We start from the raw sequence: 27,991 nt of genomic DNA on the forward strand, positions 1-27,991 counted from the left end.
CCATCTATAAACGACTGATCCATTTAATAAAAAAATTTACTTTACTATAATTTTTGAAAACTGAAACTAGTCTTCAATCACATTTTTTCACATGAGAATTACTTTATTTATTCTTAACCACAAGAACTTGCATTTTCATTCTCCTGTAACCATCATGTGTACATTTCTGTCAGACTGCGACATTTTCGTGGCTCTCTCTGTTCCAACGATCGCCGCTAATTGGTGAACATCATATTTTGAATAGAGAATATTTACAGTCATGTTAGACGTGTTCCCAATTTTTTTGTTCATATTGGCTTCCTAAAATATACTCCACATGTAAAAATAATTTTAAATTAACAAGACCTTTTCCTGAAAGGTGACGCACCTGCATCAGATTACACATTTCGTAGTAAAAGTGTGGAAAATTTGGTGGCTGATAAAAAACTAAATGTCGAATCCCTTTCACTCTGATTCGGTTGAAGAAATGATGTCTTTCAGTGTACAACAAAAAGTGGACGTCCCCATGGTAAAACATATCTCTAGCTCTGGCAATCTTTCCCTCCTAAAAAAAACATATTGTTGACAATATTCAATCATGAACTATTTTTAACGAACTTTTGAATATTCACAAATTTGTACAAAACTGAGATCTTCTCTTTTGAAATAGTTTCTCAGTCGAACATAATCAAAATAGTTTGCAATATAAATCAGCGTTTGCTTCATCAGACTGTCCCTTTGTTGTGGCAAAATTTTATTGATGAAAAAGTCAAATCTCGCGTCGATTAATTCTTGAGCACTTGGTGCTTCAAACTTGTGAAAGACGTGCGGGATTTGAACGAAAACTTGTCTGATGGACCCAAATTCGATGGGATTTGAAATTTTAATTTTTCCCGCGTAATTGTTACACTTCTTGTTAAAAATTGAATTGATCTCTGGCAGAACAACTGACGAGAATATTAACGTCTGCCTGTAATACTTTGCCCAGCCGTTCAAACTCCACATACGCACTCGGGAGAAATCTGTACCATGTGACTCTTTCGGTTGTAAATGGAGATGGTTTATGACATGGATGAAATGGTCCCAATTTTGCATAAAAAATAATTCTGTATGGTCCAAAATTAGTAGTTCAATTGATGCGAGAAAATCGTAGTCACGACTGGCCTCCCCTTCCGCGCCAATTATTGTTCTCATTCCTAATGGCGACGCGATTATAATATCAGAAGAGTAGAAGTCGGCGTAAAGCTACAAAAAATAAATGAATAGAATTTCATTTTCTGACAAATGTAGTGTAAACCTTTAGACTCTTTTTTGTTACTGTTATTCCTATTTTAAAATCGTCGCTGGTGTTGCCAGTAAATGTTAATTCATAATCTTCAGGTTTTGGATTCTTTTTGGGCATACAAATCTCATTTCCAGTGTACTCCTCTAGGAATCGTTTCTTATTCATAACATGACCTTTGTCTTCAGGCAATAATATGCTTGTTATCATCTGAATGATTTTGTATGCAGAATCTTTAAATGGGGCAATTATAAGGACCTGAGAAAAATAATAATGATAAACTTTTTGCTATCACTGCACAACAAACATTACCTTTGGCCTTACTAACCCTTGGTCTCTAAATTCATCAGGGACATCTTCCTTTTTTGACAAGCGGGCATTGTGATGGACCACTTTTAGTCTCGTCTTCAAAATGTGATTGACCGTATGCAGGCAATATACAAATCTAATTTCTTCAGCATTACTAAAACTTCTCTGACAATAATATAAATCTTGATAATTATTTATTACAGAAAACATTTCTCTCTGCAAATCAGTAAATAATGTTTCATCTTTTAATGACTTGTTAGCTTTTGATAAATTTTCAATTATTTGGGATTTTATGAACAAATTTTCTGGTTTAACTAAATCTTCATTAGTAATTCTGGTAGGAGCAGACCCAGGGGGAGCAAATTTTTTTTGTTCTTCTATACTATACACATTTTTATTTTTTTCCTCTGTTAATTCATATTTAGGTATTTCAATAAGCAATTTTCCTAAAGTTGGCCAATGTTGCATTGAATTGTTTGCTATTACTGGCACATTTTGTAAAGAACTTAATGCATTCTCATGCAATTCATAGCATACATGTTTTACAAAAGGATCATTAAAGTTATCATCCCCTTCCTCATTACTTGTTGTTCCTATCTCAATTTCCTTTTCATCAGATTCTGAAATCTCACCACCACCTTCATCATTATTATCATCATCATCATCAATTTCAGTTGACAACTTAAGATTTGTTGTATCTTCAGGATCCTTATTTATATCAATATTATCTTGTTTTTTCAGGTTGTCACTTTCTTCTTCAGTTGAACTGTCTTCACTGCTTTCAATTGCAAGCAATTCTTTGTTCCGGAACTTTGTAGAAAGTGATGCCCTTAACTGTTTCATATGATCTTCCAACTCATCCTCACTTTCAGAAGACTCCACTTCAGGTTGTTGTTCTTCAACTTTCTGACGTTTATCATCTTCACGTTCCTCCTCTCGAAAGTCCAATTTACGTTTTTTGGTAGTATTTTTATTGTCACGTTGATATAAACTGTACGTTTTCCGCGGACGTATTTTCTTTTTGGGATCTTTCCTACCCTTTTTAGATTTGCCCCCTACTACATCACGGTATTTTAATTTTCCACGTGCCATTTTTTATGTTATAACAACCTTTGAAAATTAGAAATAAATGTTTGATTATATTTTTTAAGTTGAAAAATGCCTCAGCACAAATTTGAGGTTATATTTGTTTTCACGCACATGGCAAAACGTCAACTTTTCAATCCTGCCAATAGTTCAAAATGAAATCACTAAATAAAATTTAAAAATTCGTTTTCGCCATATCAGCAACTTTTATTGTTTTAGCAAAATCCTCTGCTAAACTAGCAATCCTTCTAATAGCTCTTTTCATAATCTTATTTATTGCAATAGAGAAACACTTGTGCTTACACAGTACTACTCAAATTTGTTTGCTGTTAATGTTACTCGTTATTTGGTTACCAAATTATTCCAAAAGTTATTTGCTAGATATGATTTTAACAACATTACTCTTTCTTTGATCAACAAATTTGTCGTTACTTGTGCTTAGACTGTCACGTAGTAATTGGTAAAATATTGACTAATTAAAGACTCCTTGCTTTAATCATTTCATTATATTAAAACATAAAAATATAAAACAAGAAATGAGGTAATATGTATATATACCGATTTATTTTTTTAACACTAACATTTTACATGATATCACATGTTACTTGCACACAATCAAGTGTTGTACGTAATTATTATTGACGTCACGTCGATGTGGGACGAAGTACAAGTACTTTACTTAAAACTATAAGCCCAGATTTTCAGGAGAATTGCGCAAAATAAATATATACCATTTGTCGTTGTCTTACTAAGTAATAAATAAAAATTTTGGTTTGTGTTTGGCACAATTTGTCCAGAAAATTTAGGCGTCGAAACAACATGTTTCAAAAAATCTTTTTATTGCAATCTTATCAAAATATTTAAATTTCTGTGCACATATAATTTCTTTTAGAATAAAAAACACAGCTATTTTTCATAAAACTGTATAATATTGATTGCCTTACGGTTCAATTTTACTATTTTACAGAGGTGGAATAAAATTGCAATTTCAACAACTTAAGTTATCGTACCACAACAATTTCTTATTTCAATACTTTTAATATATAACAGTATTTAATTGTGCCCTTGTATTGTTATTTGTTACAAACTAATTTTCTTTTAATTTATTGATGTTAATACAACACCTTGTTTTAATAAATAAATATCACCATAAACTTTGTAGCATTCCAACTGAACCCCGTTAAAATTTTCTTCGTCTTAATTCACATGTAATATCGTCTGTAACAGCAGAGAGCGTTCTAATATTATTATACCTATTATTATCGTTTGCTTAAAAAATTATATTCTTTGATAGTTGTGAGGAACTAATATTTAACGGAGCACAGTTCGAATGTAGCGATAAAAAAATACAAAAATTGAAAGGAAGTGTCATGGCAAGAAACTGAAAAGCTCCTTTCGCATCAAGATTGGTTGATGTAAAAGCAGCCGCACAGAGAATTAACTAGTTATGAAATAACATGGTGTACACCTACAAACATCTCATTGCAGCCATCATCGAAGAAGTTTTGGGACGGTTTGAACAAGTATTTAAGTTATCCATTTCATTTTTAAGTTTTTTAATATAGTATAATACTGGCTCATATTTATAATCTTCTGGATAATGGCCAATGATGGACTAGATTCATCCTCCCAGCTGTTGAAATTTGTAACATTAAAGTCTACATTTATAGAAACATCGACAGAAAAACTTAGGTTTGTTGTTTGTTTTTTTTTTGGACATTAAACGTTAGGTAAAAAAATTATTTCTAACTGCTACGGTAACTTTAAAGTTGAAGAAAGGAACATCAGGCGTAGTTTTGAACTATCAGTGATAATGATTTATTTAATGAGAACGACCGTCATTTAGTCGAGAATCAGTCAAAAATGAATAGAAACAACGTTAGGAAGGTATTTGTTCGCTGTGGCTTCAGCCTGGGAGTTATTTGTTACGTGTAGAACCATATTGCCAATTTAATTAATAAATTCACACATCGTTTAAAATATATGTATAACATAGAATTATTTACAAATATAGACCTAGTTAGAAATCTTCTCTTATGTACATTATGCACATTATATTACAAAATTATTTACACAGGAATGCCCGAACGGGTCAGTAACACGAAATAATATCAATAAACAAATAAAACTCATGTCTTGAGCTTAGTTAAGTTAATTGAGCGATGGAGATCAATCCGTTGCGATAAGTCTAGTAGGAAGTGAGAAACCTCCGACCTGTCTAAGTACCTCAGTCCAATCGCTAGGTAAAAAGATGCTAAATAGAATATAAAAATAAAAACAGTCAACAATAGCTGCACAATTCCTGCACTGCACTGATGTCTTTAACTAAGTGATCACAACCTGAGGAAAGCGGAAGCACCAACATTCTGCTACGTACCTCCAACCAGTACGTGCATAAAGCCGTCCCACTCATTGTCTGTTCTAGACGTCGACGGTTCCTTCCATTCGGGCGGATCACTCGACAAGCCCAACTCTGCATACAGCTCGTTGTTATTGAGAGACTCTAGATCCGTTTGGGAAGTTAGGCTGAGAACGGAGCCCCAGTTGATGGGTCGCGTCATCTCGTCGTCGCCGAGACCCGAGTCGGTGTCGGGGGCGGCGGACGGGAAGGGGGTGGCGCGCCCCGACGAGCACGTCATCTCTCGCAGGCTCTGCTCGTAATTGGGCTCAGGCACGGGGGAAGGTCTGCTGGGCGGCGACATCTCGGGCAACGGATAACTAGGTTCGGGCGGCTCGGCCTCCATCTCCCGCTCCAGCCGCCTGAGCGTGTTGCAGATGAGCACGGAGCGCCTCAGCGAGGGGTCGGAACACTGTCGGTACCTCGCCAACTTGCACATGGATAAGTTCAACACCGCCAGCCGCCTCTGCCTGTAGCAGGGCACGTGGCACCACCTCGTTCGTCCATCACAGCACCGCGTCCGCACGGGCGGGGAAGCACCGAGTTCCAGGTACGATTTTCCATTTTCCTCGCAGCGAATCGTTTGCTGCTGGGGAGGTTGGTAGTACTGCCAGTAGTCCGTTGACTGGTACCGATTGAAGGGTTGGCTGAATCTTGCCGGTTCGGGCACGCCGACGCATCGGTCGTCGTCCGACAGCTCGTCGTCGAACTCGTCGTCGTCTTCGTAGTCGTCGCTGCTCGACAACAGCGTCGCCGCCAAGGACGGCGTCGGCGATCTCCAAGTGTCGCTGGGCACGGCCACGGCTTGGAGGCGCGCTATGCAATCGTCGGCCTCCCATCGACCTGTTTTTGGAGGGGAGGAATCTCCTGGAGCTGTCGCCGCTTCTAACTTACGTTTCCCTGTAGTCGCCTGCAGACCCATCATGGCACAATTCTAAAACAAAAACAACAAACCATTAACCATCGACGTACATCGTTCCTTTCGTACATGTTTCACATTTATCTGCGATTTACTCGACCGAATTCAACTCGCCACTCGCACGTTTAACGAACTCGTTAATTTGATACTTCCCGACTCGACATTTTCAAAAATATACTCATACTATACTTATTACGCTAAAAACTCATAAGATGCAAGAACATACGAATTGAGAAGCAAATTAAATGTAGAAGGGTACCTAATCATTCAAATCCTGCTCGCTTCGTTTTAACAAAGATTAGGTGTAATCACGATAACAAGATATGCATCAAATCTGGATTATTACTAATGAATTTAAAACAGTAATCTCTAAATATAAAGAAATACTAACGACAAACTTAAATGGAAAAAAAATAGACCGACACAACTCTTCGGAACCAACAAACATACAAAAACATACAGTCAGGAAGTTGAAGATTTTTTTTATCCTCATCGATGACGATTAAATCCTTACAATTGGGGTATTATTGAAAATCAAAAAGTGAAATGTGCATTGGATTTCTTTTTCTTAAACCTAAGAATAACGTTCACGATCTATCCTCGTACTTAATTTTGTATTTACAACAATCAATTCTGCTCATCTAAAACCTCTACGTCTAAAACACACTGCGTATTACCAAACTACATATATGATATTGAGATATTACTTCTTGCTGCTGACGTTATACATTATGTATGTACTTGGTGTTGGTGACGTTATAATTTTTCTTACTATTAAAGACAAAAAACTAAAAAAATATAGTTTCATCTAATTATTATATTTATGCTTTTCCATAGTTTATGCGTAAAAACGCCTACACTTAAATAGTGTGCTCGCATTTCTTTGCGCTAGCTTTAGTGGGAGAACGTTAAGTAATACTTTTGTATATTGGGTTGCCTATATTTGTTGCTTGTTCTTTCAGAATTTCGCACAATGTACACCCAACATTTTTCAAATTTAAATTGATATTTCTAGACAAACTACAACACATTTAATATTTTTGTCCGAGAATCAATAGATATCTTCCATAATTCCGCTATAATAATACCGATACTGCGGGAAATCTGGTGGGATACACGCCTACATGACTTTCAGAACAAAATGATTATAGATATTTCTCCGTGAAAAATACTACTAGAAGAAGTGGAGCATACTTGACGTATTCCGTTAGATTTTTACAAATTTGAAAACACTCAAGTTGAGTCATTACATGCTGGAGAAACTCATACAAAATAATGCATTACAACTTAAGTTGGAGTGAACGTCGAATGAGTCCCGTCCAACTGTTTGATTTTATATGAACGCTTTCTATTTAATTTAGTTATTCCTGCGCGAGTGAAGTCCTGCAGTCAGTAGCGAGTGGCCATAGGCCGGTCTCTCGAAGGCCGCTTGGTCGTAACTCGTCGCATGAGAAACTACTCTCTTCAAGGTTATCTGTGTTTAATCCTTATCCCAACACACCTTGTGCAATTACTACAGGAATATTGCCTCCTCCCTTATAACAACTACTAAGCACCGGAGATAAATTATTTGCCGATAAGTTGTGCCACTTTGAAAAACAAGAAAAACCACGAGGTCGAAACGGAACCTTGAACCCTCCGGTACTTTTAGAAACATTTTAAATGTGACACCCAATGACAAAAAATTGAATTTATATTTTGAATTTTCCTTTTCCGACGGTTCGATTGGTCACAGTATGTTCTCGAAATGTTCCAGGATTCAATTATGTTGTTAATTCGGCGATAAATACGCCGAAAGATTACAATGTTGTACACAAAGATAACCCTGTATCACGGCATATTTTCCAATAATTTCTGTTAAATTTAGCTTATCATCATAATGTGGAGTATTTAACAATCTTTCCTTCCAGTGGAAGGACAACCCCACAAAAACTGTAGAAGGAAAGATTACTGAAATTTGAATTCGAAGGGTAACTTCTACCTTCTCACAAAAAACACCCTACCTACCAAATGGTGCAAACTGGTAGATCTCGTCTACCTGAAAGTTTTGAGAAAAGAAGAGCCCCGGGTTGCGGCCAAATGCCAGGTAGAAACCATGAAACTTCGAGGGTGCCAGAGCATCTGTTAAATTTGAACATCCTGCAGGTTTGCAGCTTGTAAATTTATTCAGGAATCAATTATTACATTCCTCGTTGTAAGTAGGTCCACTTTGACAATAATCGGTGAATTATGACCGACTGTGGGTCAAACTCGAGATCCTAATGGGGTGGACGATTCACAAAATTAAACAAACACCCTCAATGCCTTCATCTTGGAGAAAAACGGAAACCGAAAAATAATTGGAATGACTTAATTTTAATTGTTTTAATTACAATTTCAGTTTCGATTCCTGAATCATTAGGAAAATGTTCCTTTCGCATATTAATCTAAAAAGGGGGTTGCGCCACTACCGACAATCTTATTCGGAAAGATATGTGACGTAATTTGATGACGACGGTGAGTCAAATCTGAAATACAGTTTTCCATTACGTTGGTGCGTTCCCCGAAGTGTGGATGATATTCGGGGCTGGCAGGCAACCGGGATTAGTAAGCGGGGCCCCCGCCTGGGGTAGCGGCCCTAACGCGGTCGAGGGGCTCACACAACGCAGGGAACTTCCCTCCACAAAAGCGGGGTCGGAACGTCGCCCGGCCGGCGCTATATACACGCCACCAGGCCTTATGGCACAACCTGCAGTCCTCAAATGTTTTCTTTCCTCACAATAAAAACCCCTCTTTCTACGCCGACAATGTTTCTATTATTGCACAAACACCGTCTATCTAAAAAGTACTTATCTTTATCACGTTATAGATGTTATCAGGCTGGAATATTAACGACAGTTTGGCTACACTACTTGCAGAATTGACGTTTTTTCCAACAACTTCGACATTTTAACACAAAATGCAAAATCGTAAAACCTTGGTCGGAATTGGTTAATACATTTTAGTATTCTTTACGCGATTTAAATCTAAATGCAACACGCTAGTTCTCATTATATTGAAATTGAGATGAAGTAGCAATCCTTCAAAATTCCGACAAACTCCACCTCATTATGCCTCATCCTACCGAAACCGTAAGGAATATTCAAATGTCGGGTGTCTCACTGCGACAAACACCTAGTAAAGTACAAATTATTTGCATATTTCTGCAGGAATCAACACGGAAAGATTTTGTCTATTTACAGAAAACCAAAGCTTTTCTATTTCTGTTAAAATTATTATAAAAGTCATTGTTCTCCATTACAAGATTTGTAATAATTTGCTAATCTACCATGGGGCTACCAGAGATTTTCATTATTTATTAAAGATATCAAAGACAGAAAAATATGAAAAAAAGTGCATCAAACGCTCGACTGTCGCTAGTATTATTGGCACATTTGGTTGCAAAAAAAAACGGCAATTGCCAGAATAAAATTGACACATTTTTACAATTTTTTCATAGTGTGAAACCTTCGTACGAGTCAAGTAGAAAATTAATTACTGACAAATGGACAAAATCAAATTTACATTAGGAAAATTTTCTTTCCCTGCTTTTTTGCAAGCAACTGTACCATTGTTGCGGTACTTATATTATATGTATCTATGTATACTGAAACCATTATCTTTAAAAATTTTTAGAAATACAAAATTTATAATTTTGAAAGCCATTTTAAGAAAACAAGAAGTTTCTGTAGGTATTGGCCTATTGGCGCCATTTATATCGGGTGTTTTTTTTAAATTTCAACCTCATAGGTGTTGAAGAGTCGATTGTGAAAGCACTATACAGGTTACGGATCACGGATTAGCTGTTTAATTAAGTCCTACGTTTTACACGAGTGATGCGTTCACAATCGACTCTTCAACGCCTAGTACGAGTACGAGGTGAAATTTAATAAAACACCCGATATCTATAAGAAAAATAAAGATGAGAACTGCTTACTCATGTTGTTTTTCCTATTATGTATTTATTCTAGTGAAACGCCTTGGATCATAAGACAGAGTAACCTGGACATATCGAAATAAAAATCTGACATTTTACAACTTTACATTATTCTAGTGAAATGTTAAGGCTTGCAGAAAGAAGCCACCGATTTAAAGACAGACAACAGGTAGATAACATCTACATAAGCACATACTACAAGAGTGCAGATTTTGCTAATAATGATTTAACGTCCATTACTTTGTTTCGACAAAGTTTACGATTTAAAAAAAATATATTCAAATATACAGAGCTTAGTGAGCATTTTCAAGTTTGCTATTCAAGATTTGGTAGTGTGTACAGTGTTATTGTACTAATTATTGCACAGAAAGTATTAGTGCAATTGTTTGGTAGGCGGTTTTAGTCAGAGTTGAGAAAGTGTGGGGAACCGTTTCGGTGCCACTGGCACACCGAGAACGAGGGTAACTTGGATGACTGGCGTTCACCAGTGGATTGGCGGTATAGACGCATGCGCCGTACTTTATCATTGTTACAACGTAGGTAATGCAGAAACACCGCTAAATGGGGAAATTTCCATGTTGCTCTCCTCCGCTGAAAACGGAGGTTATGTTTGAATGTTACTTGGGCGACCTAAGCACGTTTCGTCCTCGTGCGATAAGACACCGGCGGCATTTTTTTCAATAGGAAAATCCATCGCCGGAATTCGCAATCGCATTTTCCCGCTATAACAAAACAAAAATAATTGTCCTGTTTTGAGCGAGCGCACCCAAGTGTTGATTTTAATAATTAACAATACACCGTTGTCGTGGTACTTTTCCTTGACGGCCTACTTTACGCAACTGACACTACCTGGCTCCATCTACCGTTCAATCGGTGCCAACCAGACTCCCAACTCCAACTCGAAACATTGTTATTAACAAGCCACAACTGACGACAACAGCGAATTCGCCGAATTATTTATAAGGCGACTCGTAAAGTGCTAATTATTGTTGAAATGCGACAACTTGTGGTGAGAAGCAACAAAATAAAAAAAAGTGCATTTGTACAAGCCAACTCAGCTGATAAGAGCAAGTCACAAGGGCTGCATAAATCTACCCCGCTATCATTTGTCATTTTCAAATATCACGAGGATATTACGACTACGTCTTCCAGACAAAGACGGTCAATCGATTCGGCGTGCGAAAAACAAGGACAGCTAGATGAGAAATTTACAAAGCGAAAACGTTATAAAAACTCTAGCGATGTGTGGAATGAGAAAAGACTGCAAAAAGGACGCTTTTGCCTAGTGAGCGCAAAGTAGGTCCTTTGAACGTAGGTTGCTACTTGCCGCGTCTAAGTTAACAAAAAAATGTATTTTTAACAAACAAAATAAATGTGAAAACTAATAGATATTGAAAGAGACAAGATAATAATAAAAACGGTATCCTAAACTTTAATTGATCACTCTGTATATCAAAAAATATGTGATGTAATGATTTGTTTAAGAAAAAATTTGATCTGTGTCAAGTATACTAACCTGTAATGAAAAAAGTAAACAAAGAATATTGCGAGAAAGATAAAGGGGATTATCAAAATGGAAAGATAAATAGCACAGCGATTAGAGTTGTACTGTTTTTTTTAAGTTTTGACAGCTCGTTTCAAAAAAATTGTCAAAAATTGAAGATTGAAAGATAGATCAGGGAATCGACATTAGTTGTGACTGGTTTTAATTAGTGTGGAGAAAATATAGTTGTGTCGGGGAAAAAATGACAAGCCGAGGTGAAATAAAGTTGGCCAGGACTGAGCGTTACCAACCCTCCTCATCAAATTACCCTAACTCAAACTAAACTAAAAGCCGGGATAGAACAAAATATGACTCAACAAACTTTAAAATTGTCCCTTCCATACGGCTCAAAGCTGTTTTCCCCATTAATTTCCTTTAGAGGGGGAACAAAGTTCAAAACGGCCCAAAAATATATTCCCGGAGTTCACCCTCGCTCTCTTCCCGAACCTGACAAAAACGGAATTCACGTCACAAAAAGCCGGCCTCGGCAGTAAAAAGCTCTCCCGCTCCTTCGGAAAGAACAGGAGGGGATCCGTACCCCGTGTAGGATATTTCAAATTAAAATCGAGCAACCCGAGAGCACCGTTCGCATTTTGTTTTTGCCGGTTGTTGAGTACTAACGGGGTAACGTAGGCGCGTTGCTATGACGACGAGCCAATAGCGAAGCGGATCTCCCCTCCAACGGTTCGCCGTCATGTTCACGCGATTTGCTTTTATACATCGCTATTTTTTTACGTTCGTCCTTAATTTTGCCCAGCAGCTCGAAGGCACCGTTTGCTCGTTGCAAATATTAACCGAAGCCGCTGTTGGGACCCCCGGTTTTTGCTTTATTTTCGAAAAACCGACGCCGAACCCCCGCCGCCAACGGCGCCCGCGCAAGCACCGCCCACCTCAAATATCCGATATCAATACCGAACCGGCCCCCACCACTCGTAAAACAAAAAAAGCACGTGGTCCTGGCTAATGCAATTATCCCATTTTGTTTGGATACTCTTGTCAAAATTCACGTGGGCACGTCATTACATAAAGGATAAAGGCATTGCCTTTTAATTCGATCAAAAACGAGTCGAACCGACGCCGGCTCGGTCGAGTCGTGCCAATTCGAAAAAAGTGCCTCAAATTCGATTGAGACCGTCAAATTATCCGGCCTCACGAGCCCACGTGAAATGGCTCGTTCGTTAGGAAATCGTTAGAGCCTTGCCACCGCCGACCGCCAGTCGACCATCTTTCCACGTGAAAAAATCGTCGTTGTCGTGGGCGGCCGTGCAAAGCTCGACGCAATCCCACGTGCAGCAGCATTCAAACAAGTGAAGCTTTCGGGGTCACATGACTGTAAAGTAGCGCCTCGCTGCATCATTCAAGCGAACGACGACAAATCAACGCGTTTTTTCACCATAATACGATTGCCAGCTACGTCAGTATCTTTGCGCTACCGCTAGAGAAAAGTTCAGAGCTTGGCCTTCTTTTATCCGGACCGAGTCCGAAGCGTACTCGTTCGGCTTTGTTCGTACGGACGGCTCCCTCGATCGGACGGCACGAACCGGTGCGATCTCGACGAGACTCATTTTCTCTTATCGCTAGACCGGAGGCCCAGGCAAGGGGAGAGCTTTACGGAGCAAAATCGCTTGGCACCGGCGCGATTTGCACGGAAAGTACGCGACTGTCGTCCTTATTGCATGACATTGCGCAGATATTGTGCCTCTAAAACAAACACCGTTCCAACTTTCTTTAGCCTGTCGTTATTACAGCGTGAAACGAATGTTTTTTAACCACTTGTTTACCTCATTGCGTATATCGCGAGTACATCAGAGTCATCATACGCCGCTTAATTGCGGTTCAGATTGCACTGATCGATGGCGCGTGCGGCATTTTTTTCTCACATCGCTCCATCACAATTGCCACAGCAGGCCTTGGATCAACGATACTTCAATTCCTCGCCATTTTGAATCCAACTTGACAATCATCCTAACGACCGAAGTCCAATTGGAACCAAAATTACCGCCTCCGATCGAACCCGCTCACGACGAACCGGAAAAAATTCAACTAGACTTCGGACCAAAAATAACAATTATTGTAGATCTGTCATTGTTCGGGAAAAAAACAGAAGAACCGAACCACCAATCACACGCCAGTCATCCAATTACTCTCGCTCTTCGCCGTGTCATCAATTGACAGAGGCGACGGCTGTAAATGGCGTAATGAAAGCGACAAACAGCGTTGTCATAACCTAAAATAGAACCAGAATCATGCGTAAGGCGAGATAAAAGGACCTAACAGTGCGATGCATCTCCACGGTCAACTTTGACCCAGCACCGGAGTGCATTTGCGACGGTGGTGATGCTCCTGTGCTCTGTCAAACCACGTGGTCACGACAGATCACGTGATATTCAGATATCGCAGGTTGCTGCGCTTACACTGCATGTAAATTCCCTACTTGGCAAATATGCAATTTGTACATCGCGCGCTGATAACGTTTATGCAATGTAGAGATGGTGGTTCTTATTGCCGCCGATTTATTGCCTATTGGGAAGCAGATTCTGTTAAACACCGTCTTTAATACGAACAGATCGCCGACACGGTTAAGATAAGACGAGAGTATTTATGCGTTCGGCGGGATGTTCGATCCTAATACCGAACAAAGTGAATAATATTTGAACGGGTAATTTTAATTTGGCTGATTATCTTATTCCTTACAATGACGAAATCAGAGATGAACCTCAAATATTGCAAAACTCGTCGCTCTTATCTGGATCCCGTCAACAATGCCAGCGATAAAAAACAAAGTTATCGACACCGACCTAATCCAGGTGGGTGAAGAGGATTAATACACAAAAAACTTTCAAATATAAAACACACACGTTTAACGTTTATTTTATTTATTTATAAAAAACAATTTGTAAAAAGGGTGTAAGTACTTACGCGGCCACCCAAAGTGCACGATAGCTGGAACGCAGTTGTCAATTTTTCCCTAGATTAAAACGGGACCTGTCCAGTGGCGTTTGTGATTAATGCATTTTTTTTATGACAAATGTATGCTTTGTTTAAAAAAGTCAAAATTCTAAAGTTAGTCTTGAAAAAATATGATACCTATGTAACATTAATGTGAAAAAAAATCGTGCACTTTTGGGTGGCCGCGTGTGTACATGTATAAAGTATTCGGACAATTTTTAAAGTAAAAATACTAAAAGTAAAAAAAAAAAATCTTGGGGCCCCAGCGAAAAATTACAAACGGATTTGTAAATATTCATGCAATTCGACACAAAATTTGCACAAGTAGCATATCTGGAGTGTTTACTGTCTCTTGATATGAACAGTTATCACATCTACGAAATAAGTAGATTATGTAGGTATAAAAATATTGTCTGCTCCTGATCCGACAACTTTCGGGTCTAGCAGATCATAAAAAGATCGTCTTTGGTCAACTGACCAGAGTCGTAAATTATACCATTTCCCAAATTCTGGGATTGTAAGAAATCATTATTTTATAGTGGGTGGGGTTTACTACTGCAACCACAAAATTCGAGAATTACCTCCACTAATTAGGCCATAAATAATGCAACATCTTCTTTCCCCCGTCATAAATTTAACAGTAGGCACCTATTACCACCAATAGAAAAAGGAAAATCCTATCAGAGTAACATACAAGTGCAGCATCATTCTCTTTACGAAGTGTTGGACTTCAAAATGTGTTTAACATTAGAATTTTAAAAGTTAAATTACCGTCGAGCTTTTATCATTTTTTATTTTTTAAATTAATTTGTTCGTAAGTGGTGAGTCTGATATTCACAACCCCGTACGTGATAAAATATAGCCGAGGGCATCAGTATAAATTAGGCCTATGGTTGTTGCGTTAAGAGTGTACAAAGAATAAAAATAAAATAAAATTGTATTGGAAATGTTTAGAAAACATACAGAAACATTTAAAAATCTCAAGTTACAAAAATAAATTTTCTCCTGGAAAATAAGAGGAACATACCAGGTGTGAATATGACGGTGTACTAACCTACACAACGAATCTTTTAATTGTTAATTCGTAAAAAAATTAAATATGGCACAAGTGCACCTGGAAAACAGCCGATATAAATGAGAGGGTAAAAATTAATAACACTTTGAGTTAATTGTAATGGATTAAATCACCGTGGGTCAAAAAACAATGCTGCGTTCCGACCACCAAACAACTCGTCGGAATGTTTTGATGGTGTTTATATCGACGCGTTCCATCTGCCGAAAATTAAAAACATATCAATGAACCGATAAAAACAACAAATTAGTAAGAGCTCGTAAAATAATAATTAACTCAAGCGGAAGTGGGTTTACGCTTACGACAGAGCCATCGATTTATGAATGAAATATAAAAATACAATTTAAGTATTTAATAAGATGTCATATCAACAAAACAAACAATTAATATTAGGTTGACCCAGGTTAGTGAACACTTTAATTTATTTCATCGCATTTACAGCTTTATTATGTAAATACGCTATTGAGATAAAAAAGATTAGTTTTTACAATTGTGTCGACTTTATTATGTAGATATTTATTTATGTAATACTTCACGGCGCGATCTTTGAACCCGATTCCAATAATAAATCAATGACAAATCAGGTGTTTCTTTTAATTCACGATGATTAATGACGCTGAGCCCATAATCATTCGGAATCGACGTTGATGTTAACAAAACGGTCGGCTCGTCCTAAAACCGTAACAATCCCGCTGGCTTTGACCCACGTTAAAAGGATTGAAAAAAATAAATAAATAAAACAAACATTTAGCAACACACATACGGCATAAATCTGTTGTAAAACTGACGGAACAACTTCGAGCACACATTTTCGAATCTTCACTGCTGTGATTCGCAACGTTACAATAAAAGTTCCGCTGAAATCGGAAATGACATCGACTTCTATTTTTGCATGAATGTCAGGGATGTTCAGTCTGGAGTCTTTATGCTCGAGTACAACTTTCACTACTTCATCATTCAACCATTCCCGCAATGTCGTTTTGTTCAAGACAACTTTAAATTGTACCTCTACAACCCTCGCACGAAGAGAAAAAAAGCAAACACCCGTTTAACACCTTAATCGTCCACAAAACCCCACAATTATGACTCTTTTGTAGCTGCAACACCCTTCATAATTGGAGTCACCGCCTCTCAGCGACCACACTTAGTAAACCGATTATATTTGGAAAAATTCCCGAGGATTTATGTGGTCAATTTATGACTGGGCTGCCGAGTTTGCCCAACATGTAAACAGCAATAATAATGTCATTATTATCGCATCGTCCCTTTTTTGACACATTCTTTTCTGTCAGCTGAAACAAGTTGTACTTCCCTACTTCGTCCAAACAATGAATCAGTCGTTAAATTGAGCAATAGTGTGGTTAAGGTCACGACCTAAATCCTTGTCGATTAAACAGAAGAATATTAACACGCGCGTTGCTGCACATTGACAGAAGTGCAACGTCAGAATGATTGATTCCATAAAAAATAAAAAATATCCTTCTTTACTTTACTTTAAAAAAATATATGTGATCGATTTAACTTAATTATGTATTTGTGTGATCAATAATTGAATTTTTTTATATGATGGACACAGATACAGAGGGGCGTTACAAAACAAAATCACATTAAAAATAATCAAAGTGGTTAATAAAAAATACCGCATTTTAGTCAAAAACTCTCGACAACCGTAAGACCAAAATAAATTACGATTATTTTTAAACTAAGCATCATGTTTCTGAAAGAAGTAGAGATGCAGTAGTGTTATAATTATCGAAAATGTTTGCTGGAAAGGATCGCCATTCAGCTTCGTTCATTGTGAGTTCAGTAATGAGCTTTTGTGTAATTTTTATTAGCGAATACTCATTCATAACCGATTATTGATTTTAAACACCGCAAAAAAGTAAAATAAATCTCCAGTGTAAAACAAATATTGTCCGGTTCAGTAACTTTACCAATAAATATTGGATAAGCTAACAACCTGATGTAAATGTAGGTATAATCGATTGTAATAAATTAACACGCGATAAAAAAAAATTGTTAAAATACTATTTACTAAACGTTATTAAGATTATTGAGCACATGACTTCATCACCAATCCAAATTGCATTGTCATTTTCAAGGTTCTTACAGTCAAAATAATTTTTGGAAAGTTCAATAACTCATCACACCTCTATTCATTTCCAGTGAAGTATTTGCTTATTATTATGAAATACTCTTGGGCATTTGTTTACTATCCACAGTCCTACAATTAATTTATAACTACAAGAAAGAATAGGTATCAAGGTACATTCGGTAAAATTTACAAATTAATGTACCCAATAGGTGCAGCTTCCAATATCGCACTTCAAATAATAATTAAATATAAAAATAATTCTTTTACAATACCCATGTAATTGTATTTTTGCGCAACTTACGAACAATTTTAAAACGTTCTTAAAATACTTAGTCTAAGTTTCCCGGGCATTGCCCTCAACCTTCATCATCAGAATTTCAAGTGATACTTTTCACTGATCAATGTCACCGGTTGAGCACCGTTCAACAAAAAAAATTATAAATGTTTTATATCATTTTCTGTACATTTATAAACATAATATTAAAATTTCGAAATAAACTTGTATGAATTCATTTAAATTTATCTTCAAACTTGGCGTTGAAGAGTCGATTGTGAACGCACTACACGTCAGTCTGTAGAATAAAAACACAAACAGCGCAAAAAGTTAGGTTAGATTTAAACAGCTGATCCGTGATGCCGTTCACAATCGACTCTTCAACGGCTACTTTTTTTGTTCTTTGGTGATGTTGACAATTTATAATTTAAATGTCATTTTGTAGGACGTAAACAGTGCTGTTCCTTTTTAACTTTTGAACCAGCAAGACAGAAACATTGAACAAAAACTGAATCATATAATGTGGACTTTACTACTTTTTAACGTACTTAAATCTAAAGCGTGAATCTTTCAACAATAGAGAGATATTGCATTCAAACTTTATTTAAGTAAAACGTTAATAAATGCATGCGCTATGAAATAACGCTATGCTTTAACGGCATAGCGATTTAAAGTTATTGCAATTTATCAAGGCGTTAACGTTATTAAAAGACATTGCAAAGTTGACAAATAGTGTCAAAAATGGACGAAATGTTAGAAGCTGCAATTTTAGGTGGTGCAAATGACGATGATATTAAAGAAGCAGTTCATCACTTTATTTCTAACTTATTTCGCACTCAAACTTTTTTGAATTGTCAAACTGTTGACATATGAGAAATGTCAAAAATAACGTTAACGTCTTGCGGTATACGTTCGCAATTTACGTAAAGCGCAATCGTTATTACCGTCTACGTGCTAAAAATTGACACTTATATGTCAAAATAACGTCTTTCTAAATACTGCTAACCGTTATAACGGGTGACTATTAAAATTTTCACTTAGGGTTGGCTATGGATCATGCTTTGTTTTCTGTTGCACCTTAGACACTGACAAGTTTGACATTTCAATAAATGTTTTTTCTCTTAATTTGGTTATGTTTCAATTGTACTGACTGACATTTGTCGTTGGTTCTTGCGTGTGTCTAAAGTAACAGAAAAAATAAAAACTCGTTCAAAGCCAACTCCAAGTGAAGATTTTAATAGTCACCCGTTATAACACTGCAATATCTCTCTAGTGACTTTTCAATTCCACCAATTTGTCCTGGAATTACGATCATTTGAATGTGGTTTCGTGGGTATGTTGCATAAATTGTTTCGTCCTCGGATTTAAACATGTTTGAGTTGGATACAATTTTAATAAGTAGTTAAAATTGATAAATAAATATGTACCATAATAAAACAAAATATCAAATATTCCTGGTAATTCTGTTTCTGACATTTTCCAAAGATTCAGGTTGGGTAATGTAAACCCGTCGTTTGAAAAATATCCCCATAAGAAAAAATGGAGAGGAGTTAAATCGGGCGAACGAGCTGGCCATTCGGTGAAACCAACTCTACCAATCCACCTAATCCGTGCAGACCTAAAATAGCGCGGGGGAGCTCCATCCTGTTGGAAAATAATGTCCACATCACCCAAGCTAAACCAGATTCAAACGACCGTAACTCCAGAACGAATTGATGGAATTGAAAAATCAAACCACTGTTCGATAAAACACTGAAAGACCTCTCAAATGATGTGTCACATGACCTCCCTCGCTATTTGAAATTTCAAAGTTGACGGCGCCCTCAGCGCCATCTTCGCAGATTCACGCTTCAACTTTACGATTGAAAGCAGTAAGTTCCAATTCATTCAGTTTTTGTCCGATGTCCCTATCTTTTCCGGTTCAATGTCAGAAAGGAGGAGCGGATTATTTACATTCACACTGTACATTACAACGCGCAGAAATTTCACAACCATCAACTTCATCTGTGTCGAATTAGATCTTTCCATCAAAACTTCTTCTATCTATTGGAAAATTGATAACGGAACGTTAGAATTATCAGATGTATTATTCTTACTGGAGCACTTGCTCCAACTAACATCTTTTGTTCTCTAATCATAAAAAATGTAATGACTATGAACAATTCAAGTTTCTACTTTCATCCAATCCCGTAAAAAATACGCCACGTAATTCGAAAACCCTCACTAAATCCTCTTACTTTAAAGTGAAATAAAATAGGCCGCGATTTTTAGACTCACCCAATTAACTTATTTTTACGGCAATTTCCTTTACGCAATTATTTTACATAATGTATCTCCATTTTAATTTAAACTGTTACTAATAGTCAATTAAGTTACCTACAGCAAAACCTTTACAGCGCGGATACTCGAGGGAGCAAAAGTTGTGTCCGGAATAGAAGCGTCCGCATTAATGGGATTTCGTAGGAAATTTTTGTAGTAAATAATCCGATAGCATAAATTACAAGATGATGTTTTTGCAGAAATTACAGGGTGCGACGAATGAATAAGGAAAAAATGGAAGAAGTCTTCGAGAGAGGAGAGAAGTGTCGATAACAAGAAATTCACCGCGAAAGAACGGGATGACGACAAAGCACCAGGATGTTAATCAGGAATTAATCTTGGACCGCGGAGTCCAAGTAAGTGCCCATTCAGAGTTGTTTCGCGGCCCGCTATGAATGACGCTCGCTGCTCACTTTCGATTACGACATGAAAGAGGGATGCGATTCGATTTGGCATAAGTAGGGCAAGAGATAAAGGCAGGAGTGCATCAGGAGGAAGAACGCGTCGTCGGTGTGCGGCCGAGAGCGGAACCCATTCATAAAGCGACGGACGGACGGCGGCGAAACACCGTCGGTCGGCAGGAGCGGCGCAACTTGCATAACCTGTAACCCGTGCGACCCAAGACATGACAATTGCAGCGCTTTGGCGCGTGCCGACTGTCACTTGTCGGCACGAACTGCTAGATTAGTGGTACACACACGTGAGCGGCCAATAATGCAATAAAAACGGGCAGAGGGGCGGGCCCACGTGCCGGTTGGACCCAATCGCGGCTTTATTATCGGAAGTGTGCTGCTCTCTGTGTGACATTACCTGTTCCTTCATTCACTTCAGAATCTGGCAGGTTGTGCGAGGTCAGTGGCTGGACCGGCGGCCGCTTCCGATGATTGATGAGGCATGATTTGCCGTTTTATGACGTTTTTACGGCCGATCTAGTTAAGTTAGGCGGCGTCGATCGCAGGCGGCCCGGCCTGTCTCCGCGTCCTCCATTGTTCTCGTTTGCGATGCTAATTACTGTTTACTCTGTCGGTCTAACAGGTGTTACGGATAAGCCGCGACACGCTCCATCATTGACGGATGCGGTGCCTCGCTCGCTCGCCCGAATGCCGACAACATTTTAAGCGCCACCTCATGACACTTGCCGCGAACTTTTGCACAATCGCATAATTTACGATTTGTTCCGCTTTAACGTAAACATCGCCGTCCCATTCATGAAAATCCCATTACTTCGCGGGTCTTGCCGCCGCGGCCGACGTGATCCTTGCACTCTCCGCTCGCATTTCTCGGCGGGCCGTGGCGAAACTTTAACCTCGCATTTATTTCTTTTTGGGCTCGACTCCACCGATTCTTCCTGGTCGGAGTTCTTTTAAATCGGACAGTGCTCTACGTCCGATGACACCATCAACTTCAAATATTAACAACTCTGAAATTACATCAATGTATTCTGTCACTAGATTACCAAACAAAAAACTTAAATGACACATTCCACTTTATCACATCAGGAAAACCACAAACTGTACTTTTGCATTCAAATTCACACTTGCATACAAACATGTACCCTCCCGTTTGACTACAGTGCTACGCCTCAAAGTGTATAAAATTACAAATAAAATGTTTGATCATGAAATAAACGTCCAGATTTCTAGTCAGCCGTCCACTATTTTTCCAATTACATTTGAATGAGAAATTGCATCCAAAATTAAAAATTCTATCTTGCATCGATAATTAAGCTCACCTCGTGTTACAAGTATCATGTGTTCAAATGAAAACCTGGATTGAGTAGGCGTTGAAAAAAGTGAACCACTGAAACGGTGTAAAGTTTGAATTTCCCGCCGTTTGACACGAATGATATTTATTTATGCACATGATTGAACATGTTTGTTTTCAGCAAAGGGTGCCCTTTGATATTTGCTTCAAAAATAGGAACCATTAGTTATTCTATTCTATTTTTAATGTAAAACATTGCGAAGAAAAACAAACAAAGATTTTTTTTGTTTATATATTTTAGGTTAGATGTCAACATGTTCTAATTACAACTGTCAATTTACAGTTTAAAAAAGCAAAACAATTGACGGTTTCCAACGCCTTCCCAGCCCAGGATTTCATTTGAACGCCCGATATCTGACAAATGTGCAGGTAATTCTAATTTCTTTTGTTAAAAATAAAATAGAAAAATCGAAAGCGTTTGTATTTTAAAGTGGGATCTTAAAATTAGTCACCAATGCAACTTTTACTTATCGTGTGACTCGAAAGCAAAATATATTTCAAATAATTTTCTCATCCCATTTTCTTGCCGGATATTCTTGATACTCTTATTTTATAATCAATTTTATATGCATATTGAATAGGTACTCGCAGCGACATCAAAGAGGAAAACAACAAAACGCAATAACTACAAAACCGGTTGGTTGAGAAAATACAAATTGAAAATTTTTTCTGAAGAAAAGCGAGTTTGCAACTGCAAAAAATAAAACATTCATCCGGAATCTGATCCCAATTTTTGACAATCCAATTTGCAATACAATATTCATATGTCTAATGGTCAGAAATTATCACCGCAACAATTTCATTTGCAACACTATCAAAAACTTCAGTGCTAAAAATCCTGCTCACTATTGGTGGGACGAATCATTGTAATGTTACAAACAAAAATACATATTTTGAAGAACTTCTCACGTTTAAAAAATTTGGAAAAAAAATTTAAACCTAAATATCCATATTGTCTATTAAAAAATTGCATCAGACAGTAAATTATTAATTAGGTACAACTTTCGTAGTAATTTTTATTTTAAAATATGTAACTAATAATGCTTTGCATGTACGAAAATTTATGTGGCCACTGCGTGGGTGAGGTAGAGTTGACATTTGTTTGACATGTCATATGCGCGCATTTGATTTTTTTTTTGTACCATTGCAAATTGACTTCAACGTTCAAAATTGCGCACCTATGAACTGTCATAGAAGTGTCAACTCTATCTTACCTACAGAGTTGCCACATAAATTTTCATAGTTGCCGTATTTATTTATCCACAACCATTTTGAATCACCCATTAGAAAGGGTGTGATGTTGGCAATAAGGCAATATGATTTTCTAGTTTCGTAACGATTACATTTTTAAATATTAATTTCGTAAAAAAATCTGTATAAAATTGTGAATGCGGACCAGGAGGCAGTATCAACTTGGATTTGAGTTAGAAAAGAAAAATCTTTCATAACTACACGTCAATTAAAAAAAATAATTGTACTATTAAGTGAATTGATTCTTTTATTTAAAAGGTACGAATATTGCGTTCCTTTTGCTGAACGAAGAAAATCGGGTAGGAAAATATTTTTATGCTCCATAATATTGGGTGATTCAAAATGATTGTGGATAAGTATGGCAACTATGTACGAAAATGTATGTGGCAACTGTGTGGGTAGGATAGAGTTGACATTTCTTTGACAGTTCATGGTCGGGCATTTATGAAAATTGTCAAATCAATGTGCAATAATATAAAAAAAAATCAAATGCACACTTATGAAATGTCATACAAATGTCAACTCTACCCCACCCACACAGTTGCCACATAAATTTTCGTACATAGTTGTCATACTTATTACTTATCCACAACCACCCAATAAATATGTCTACAATAAAAAGGAATAAATAAATAACTATTGCATTTTACGTCAGAAAAACAAGAATGTCAATTTGTGGTGCATGTCAGTATCTGAATTTTCTCAATGTTGCATAAAAGTATTGAAACATTGGAGTTCAATTGGGAAATATAAAAGAATCGGCATCATCTCAAATCCAAATAACGTCAACATGAAGTGCACACAAAGGCAAATAAAATCCTAGAGCCGACCCTGATGTGGCAAATAAAGAGTAAGCGCAAGATTCGGGGAAAAAAACAAGTACATATGTATTGTCTCATTTCGAAGCGCGAACTCCCTTATCGCGAAAATAAAAACACAAATCTTTGCAAAATGATTGTATCCAAGAGGGCATAATTAGCTCGAACGTAGTACCGTTCTATTTTTGTCGAATCGCAAAGACGCAAGGGGCCCCTCAGGCCCCAAAATAACTCGCTCCGAGCCACACCGTACAAATACAGTGTGATTCATTTTAACCATAAACTCCCAACGTGACATCAGAGTCGACGCTGAACAATGCGATGACTGTACACCCACGTTTCCAAATTTCATTCCGGATTCTTTCAGCCTTTCAGCAACGGGAAATTTCAGCGTGATCGGAAAAATGCACTCGCACGTTGTAAGTAAACTTACTCATTGAATGAACGCATGTCGTTGTGATGTGTACAGCACGGTAGTTACGCCCACCGTTGCCATGGTTACGACACCAACGCGGTGTTATTAGACCCGCTACCCGAACTAAACAATCGATATAATATGGCAACTTTTCCGTTTGGATTTTTGTTTTTCATCGTTAAGTGGCAAGGAAAAATCGAAAAAGTGTATACAGAGTGTTCGAGTTGCAACGAATCGGCGGGGGAAGGCGCTGCTGTCGAGTAAACGGGACTGAGTCCGTGGCGCTTTAGAAAGCGGGACACCGCTGATATCTTTATAATACCTACAGTTCCGCGAGTAATTTTTACTTTGGTTTTTGCCAGTTCTGCTGCAAGAGATGGACGGTGTGGCAAAGGTGGTCGGTGGATGTTTGAAAAAATTGAAAGTTTCGGTCAGCATGTCGAGGAGTTGTCAGTTGAAAAAAGCGTTGATAAGACGTCCATAACCTCACTCTTATTGGAATGCAGTTCGAGCGTGACAGTTTGATTAGTAAAAAACCGCCAACGTGACGACGTTCGGAAAAAGAGAAAATCAAAAAGGCCAGAATTGGTCCTGCTAAATAATGGCCAAATTTCCGAAAAAAATAAGTGAGCGTCGTAAACAGCAAACCGTCTGACTGTGGCGCCTGCCCCCTCCACTTTCCTGTCTTGAAGTACAAGACTAATGTCCAACAGCCCAGACCGAACAGTGGGGATGGGTGAACGCGCCGCCTGCCCTCGATGTATGCCCGCGCCGCAACTGGTCCACTGTACATAAAACCATTTCAATGCACTGCGATCCCGCTCGTTTCAAAACAAAACACATGCGGAGATAGCATAGGTAACTAGATCGAGTTTGACAGTTGTCACGTGGAATCTAAATTTCGGAAAAGCTGACTGAAAATGGCGCTTCCGCCGTCGGATTTTCGGCGAGGCGAGCACCCGGGGCCCCGTCCGGCGCTCCGCCGGGGGAAACTCGAAGTGTCCCCGGCGAAAGGCCGGATTTTTGCGGGACACATAACGCGCCCGGCGGCCGATCCGGGCGCAAATTCGGGGGCTGTCGGGGGTGAATCGACTTACCTGAGATTCAAACCACATGATTAATTCGGGCTCGGGGATGTCATTGTTGCGTGGTGCAACATCTCACTAGAAGAACACACTATCACATGCATCAACTATCGTCCACGGAGCGATACACAGTCTAACAGAGTGCGCAAGCAAAATACGGCAGCGCCAAGACCGGTCTGAAACCGTCGGTGGCGGTCGGAGACGCTCGGCCGCGCTCGGCCCACCTGCATATCGTACCCACAACCGACTGAAAGGTTAGGTTAGATGAAAATATTCCAGCTCGGTTGAGGCGGGTTTTGGGACTTTCAAAATGACGCTCGTTTTATCTGCGACGTTTCAGCTTCAGCGACGGCCGCCTGAAAAGCTGACCCCGATGCTGGACCGCGATCGCTCGACGATCGCCGTCGTTTCCCGTTCCACTTTTTCGCATATTTTGCCAAAAACCAATCGACCATTGCGCCGATTATGCACGGCGACTTCGGCTAACGCGTCTGCGGATTTTCACCCAGACGGACTGACGGTGTTTACGTTTCAGGCCGCTGTTTTTCACGCGCGGATCGCACTTTTGTCCGCACGCACGCTTCCAACCTCTCGCAAGAATCACCCTTTTTTCGCCAACAATTTCCCCAAAAATGTAAAAAACCGAAGAAACGGTCACAAGCGAGACACGCACGACGAAGGACGATCGCAGGGGACCCTCATTACGGACATGCACACTCCATGCTCTCTGGTTTACGTGCACACTACACCTCTGTGGTGCGGACACGGACAAATTCTCGTCTCATCACGGACAAAATTTTATATTTATCACTTGCAAACAATTCGAATGCGCAAATTGTGTGAAAAAACGCGCCGATGCGGACACCTCTGGTGCGGACAAAAAGCTCGCTTCACCATCCGTATTACGGATATTCCCTAATCGAGGAGTGAAGATCTCGAAGCCTTTTAAAAAAATTAAGACTCAATGACCGACCCGTGTCATGTTTGAAGATAATGGGTGTTTGCATATTCATAAAAGTTTGCAATGCCAGCAACACGCAAAACCCAAGAAACCACACTGCCGGACATTGACAATTAATTAAGTACAGACAAATCTGAATATGAACGACGTATACTGCCTTACTTGAGTTATTTTAATCAAAAATTAAATCCGTAGCAGTCTTGTTTTTGCTTTAGTGTTGATAATAAAATTTGTTGTCGGGCAGAAATGTGAACAAAAAAAAAAAAGTTAATTCATCTTAATTATATAATTCACTTGATACAAATACAGGATTATTAAGAAATTAATGGTACTCTTTTTGTAATTGTTTTTTTTAGCACTGATACCTAAACACAACAAAAAATATGTTGTTTTTAAATAACTACGTCTAGAAGTATATGTAGTTGTAAAGCAACGAATGTTTGAATTAATTCCTTACAAATGTGCAAAAATTGATGAAAACCATTTTTGTTGTCCGTTGTTGTACTTGTTTCAACATAAGTAGGTATTACCGGTTTTTATTGATCAAGTAAATTTTGAATACGCGAAATGTGTAGTTAAAATTCAAGATTTAGCTGGAAAAACGAATTTGGTCAGTTTCATCTTTTACGTTTTCTGATTATTTAATTTTTAACGGTTTAATCGTATTATTTTGATTAAAAATTTATGTTCGCAAAAATCATCAGTATTTTTTAGCAAATATTAATTGAGAATAAGGTGGGCATAAAGAACGAACGATTAAGGAAAAAAGCACGCCCAGTAAAAATTATAATTTTTCAAGAGAGAAAGCTTAAATTTCGTCCAATTAAGAGTAGGTATGTCATTTCTGCACTAGCTGCGCCAAGAGATTTAACACATTCTAGTTGTCACAACTTAATCTTCGGTCAAGTACTTAACTGAACCTGTTGCAAATAGGTATGAACACATTATTCTTTCAAAACACAAATAATAAAGTCACAGTTCATTAGGAATCGTCGGCCCGTAAGTCTCATAGATTATCAAGAATACGCACACAAAAGTGACAGGTTAGGTATTATTAAAAAGGCATAATGGTAGTGGCACTGTTGGAGGTTACTGCGCTATTAATGCTTTAACCTTTTTATTAGCTACCTAAACATCGCAAATGTTTTACTTTGGATATTTGGAGATTTCAACATTATTCTTTGACAATTTGTAAGTTCGTTTGACTTTTCTAAAATTTACTTGTACTAATTTTCTAATTGAAATAAACATTTCGTTTTTGCAAGTAATTCAAGCCAGTACTGGTGTACTTGTTTAGAAGAACATCAAACTCGATTTGACCGTCATCGAGAACGCTTTTATTATTATACGTTTTTGTCTTTTTTAACTTTTCAAATCTTCGATGACGTCACTCTTTCGACCGAGATCAAATTTTGAAACTCTACGCGGGATATAGTACCCGGCAGGGTTCAAGGTACAAATGTCAAAAATATGTTATCTGTCCGCCAGTTTCCTTGTATCTGAATAAAATTGTTTAG

The 27,991-nt window shown here is 38.1% G+C and overlaps 2 protein-coding genes across 5 annotated transcripts; both read right to left on the reverse strand.

The window, feature by feature from the left end:
- Positions 1–9: 9 nt before the first annotated feature.
- Positions 10–2,804, reverse strand: LOC138124693 (U3 small nucleolar RNA-associated protein 25 homolog). Its single transcript, XM_069039839.1, has 5 exons — positions 1,574–2,804; positions 1,277–1,519; positions 598–1,224; positions 368–544; positions 10–300 (listed from the first exon to the last, which is right to left on the reverse strand). Exons 1-5 carry the CDS (start codon positions 2,660–2,662, stop codon positions 136–138), a joined length of 2,301 nt encoding a protein of 766 aa, XP_068895940.1. The 5' UTR covers positions 2,663–2,804; the 3' UTR covers positions 10–135.
- A 389-nt stretch (positions 2,805–3,193) lies between these two features.
- tara (taranis) lies at positions 3,194–26,242 on the reverse strand. 4 transcript variants are annotated; one of them, XM_069039842.1, is made up of 3 exons: positions 25,526–26,242; positions 21,405–21,600; positions 3,194–5,988 (listed from the first exon to the last, which is right to left on the reverse strand). In XM_069039842.1, the coding sequence occupies exon 3, from the start codon at positions 5,977–5,979 to the stop codon at positions 5,026–5,028; it is 954 nt and encodes a 317-aa protein (XP_068895943.1). In that variant the 5' UTR covers positions 5,980–5,988; positions 21,405–21,600; positions 25,526–26,242; the 3' UTR covers positions 3,194–5,025. The 4 variants fall into 4 exon arrangements, with proteins under 4 accessions (XP_068895943.1, XP_068895941.1, XP_068895942.1 ...); XM_069039840.1 differs by lacking the exon at positions 21,405–21,600 and having other exon boundaries at positions 25,526–26,237; XM_069039841.1 differs by lacking the exons at positions 21,405–21,600; positions 25,526–26,242 and adding an exon at positions 20,991–21,381.
- Between the last annotated feature and the right edge of the window lie 1,749 nt (positions 26,243–27,991).

Source organism: Tenebrio molitor, chromosome 2 (assembly GCF_963966145.1).
Source record: "Tenebrio molitor chromosome 2, icTenMoli1.1, whole genome shotgun sequence".
NCBI lineage: Eukaryota > Metazoa > Arthropoda > Insecta > Coleoptera > Tenebrionidae > Tenebrio > Tenebrio molitor.

Bases quoted from the DNA above. Each gene is read 5' to 3' on its own strand.
- LOC138124693 (XM_069039839.1), bottom strand. From the start codon at position 2,662: ATGGCACGTGGAAAATTAAAATACCGTGATGTAGTAGGGGGCAAATCT. The intron at 1,520-1,573 runs GTAATGTTTGTT...TATTTTTCTCAG, and splicing joins AAGGGTTAGTAAGGCCAAAG to GTCCTTATAATTGCCCCATT. The intron at 1,225-1,276 runs GTTTACACTACA...TATTTTTTGTAG, and splicing joins TAACAAAAAAGAGTCTAAAG to CTTTACGCCGACTTCTACTC.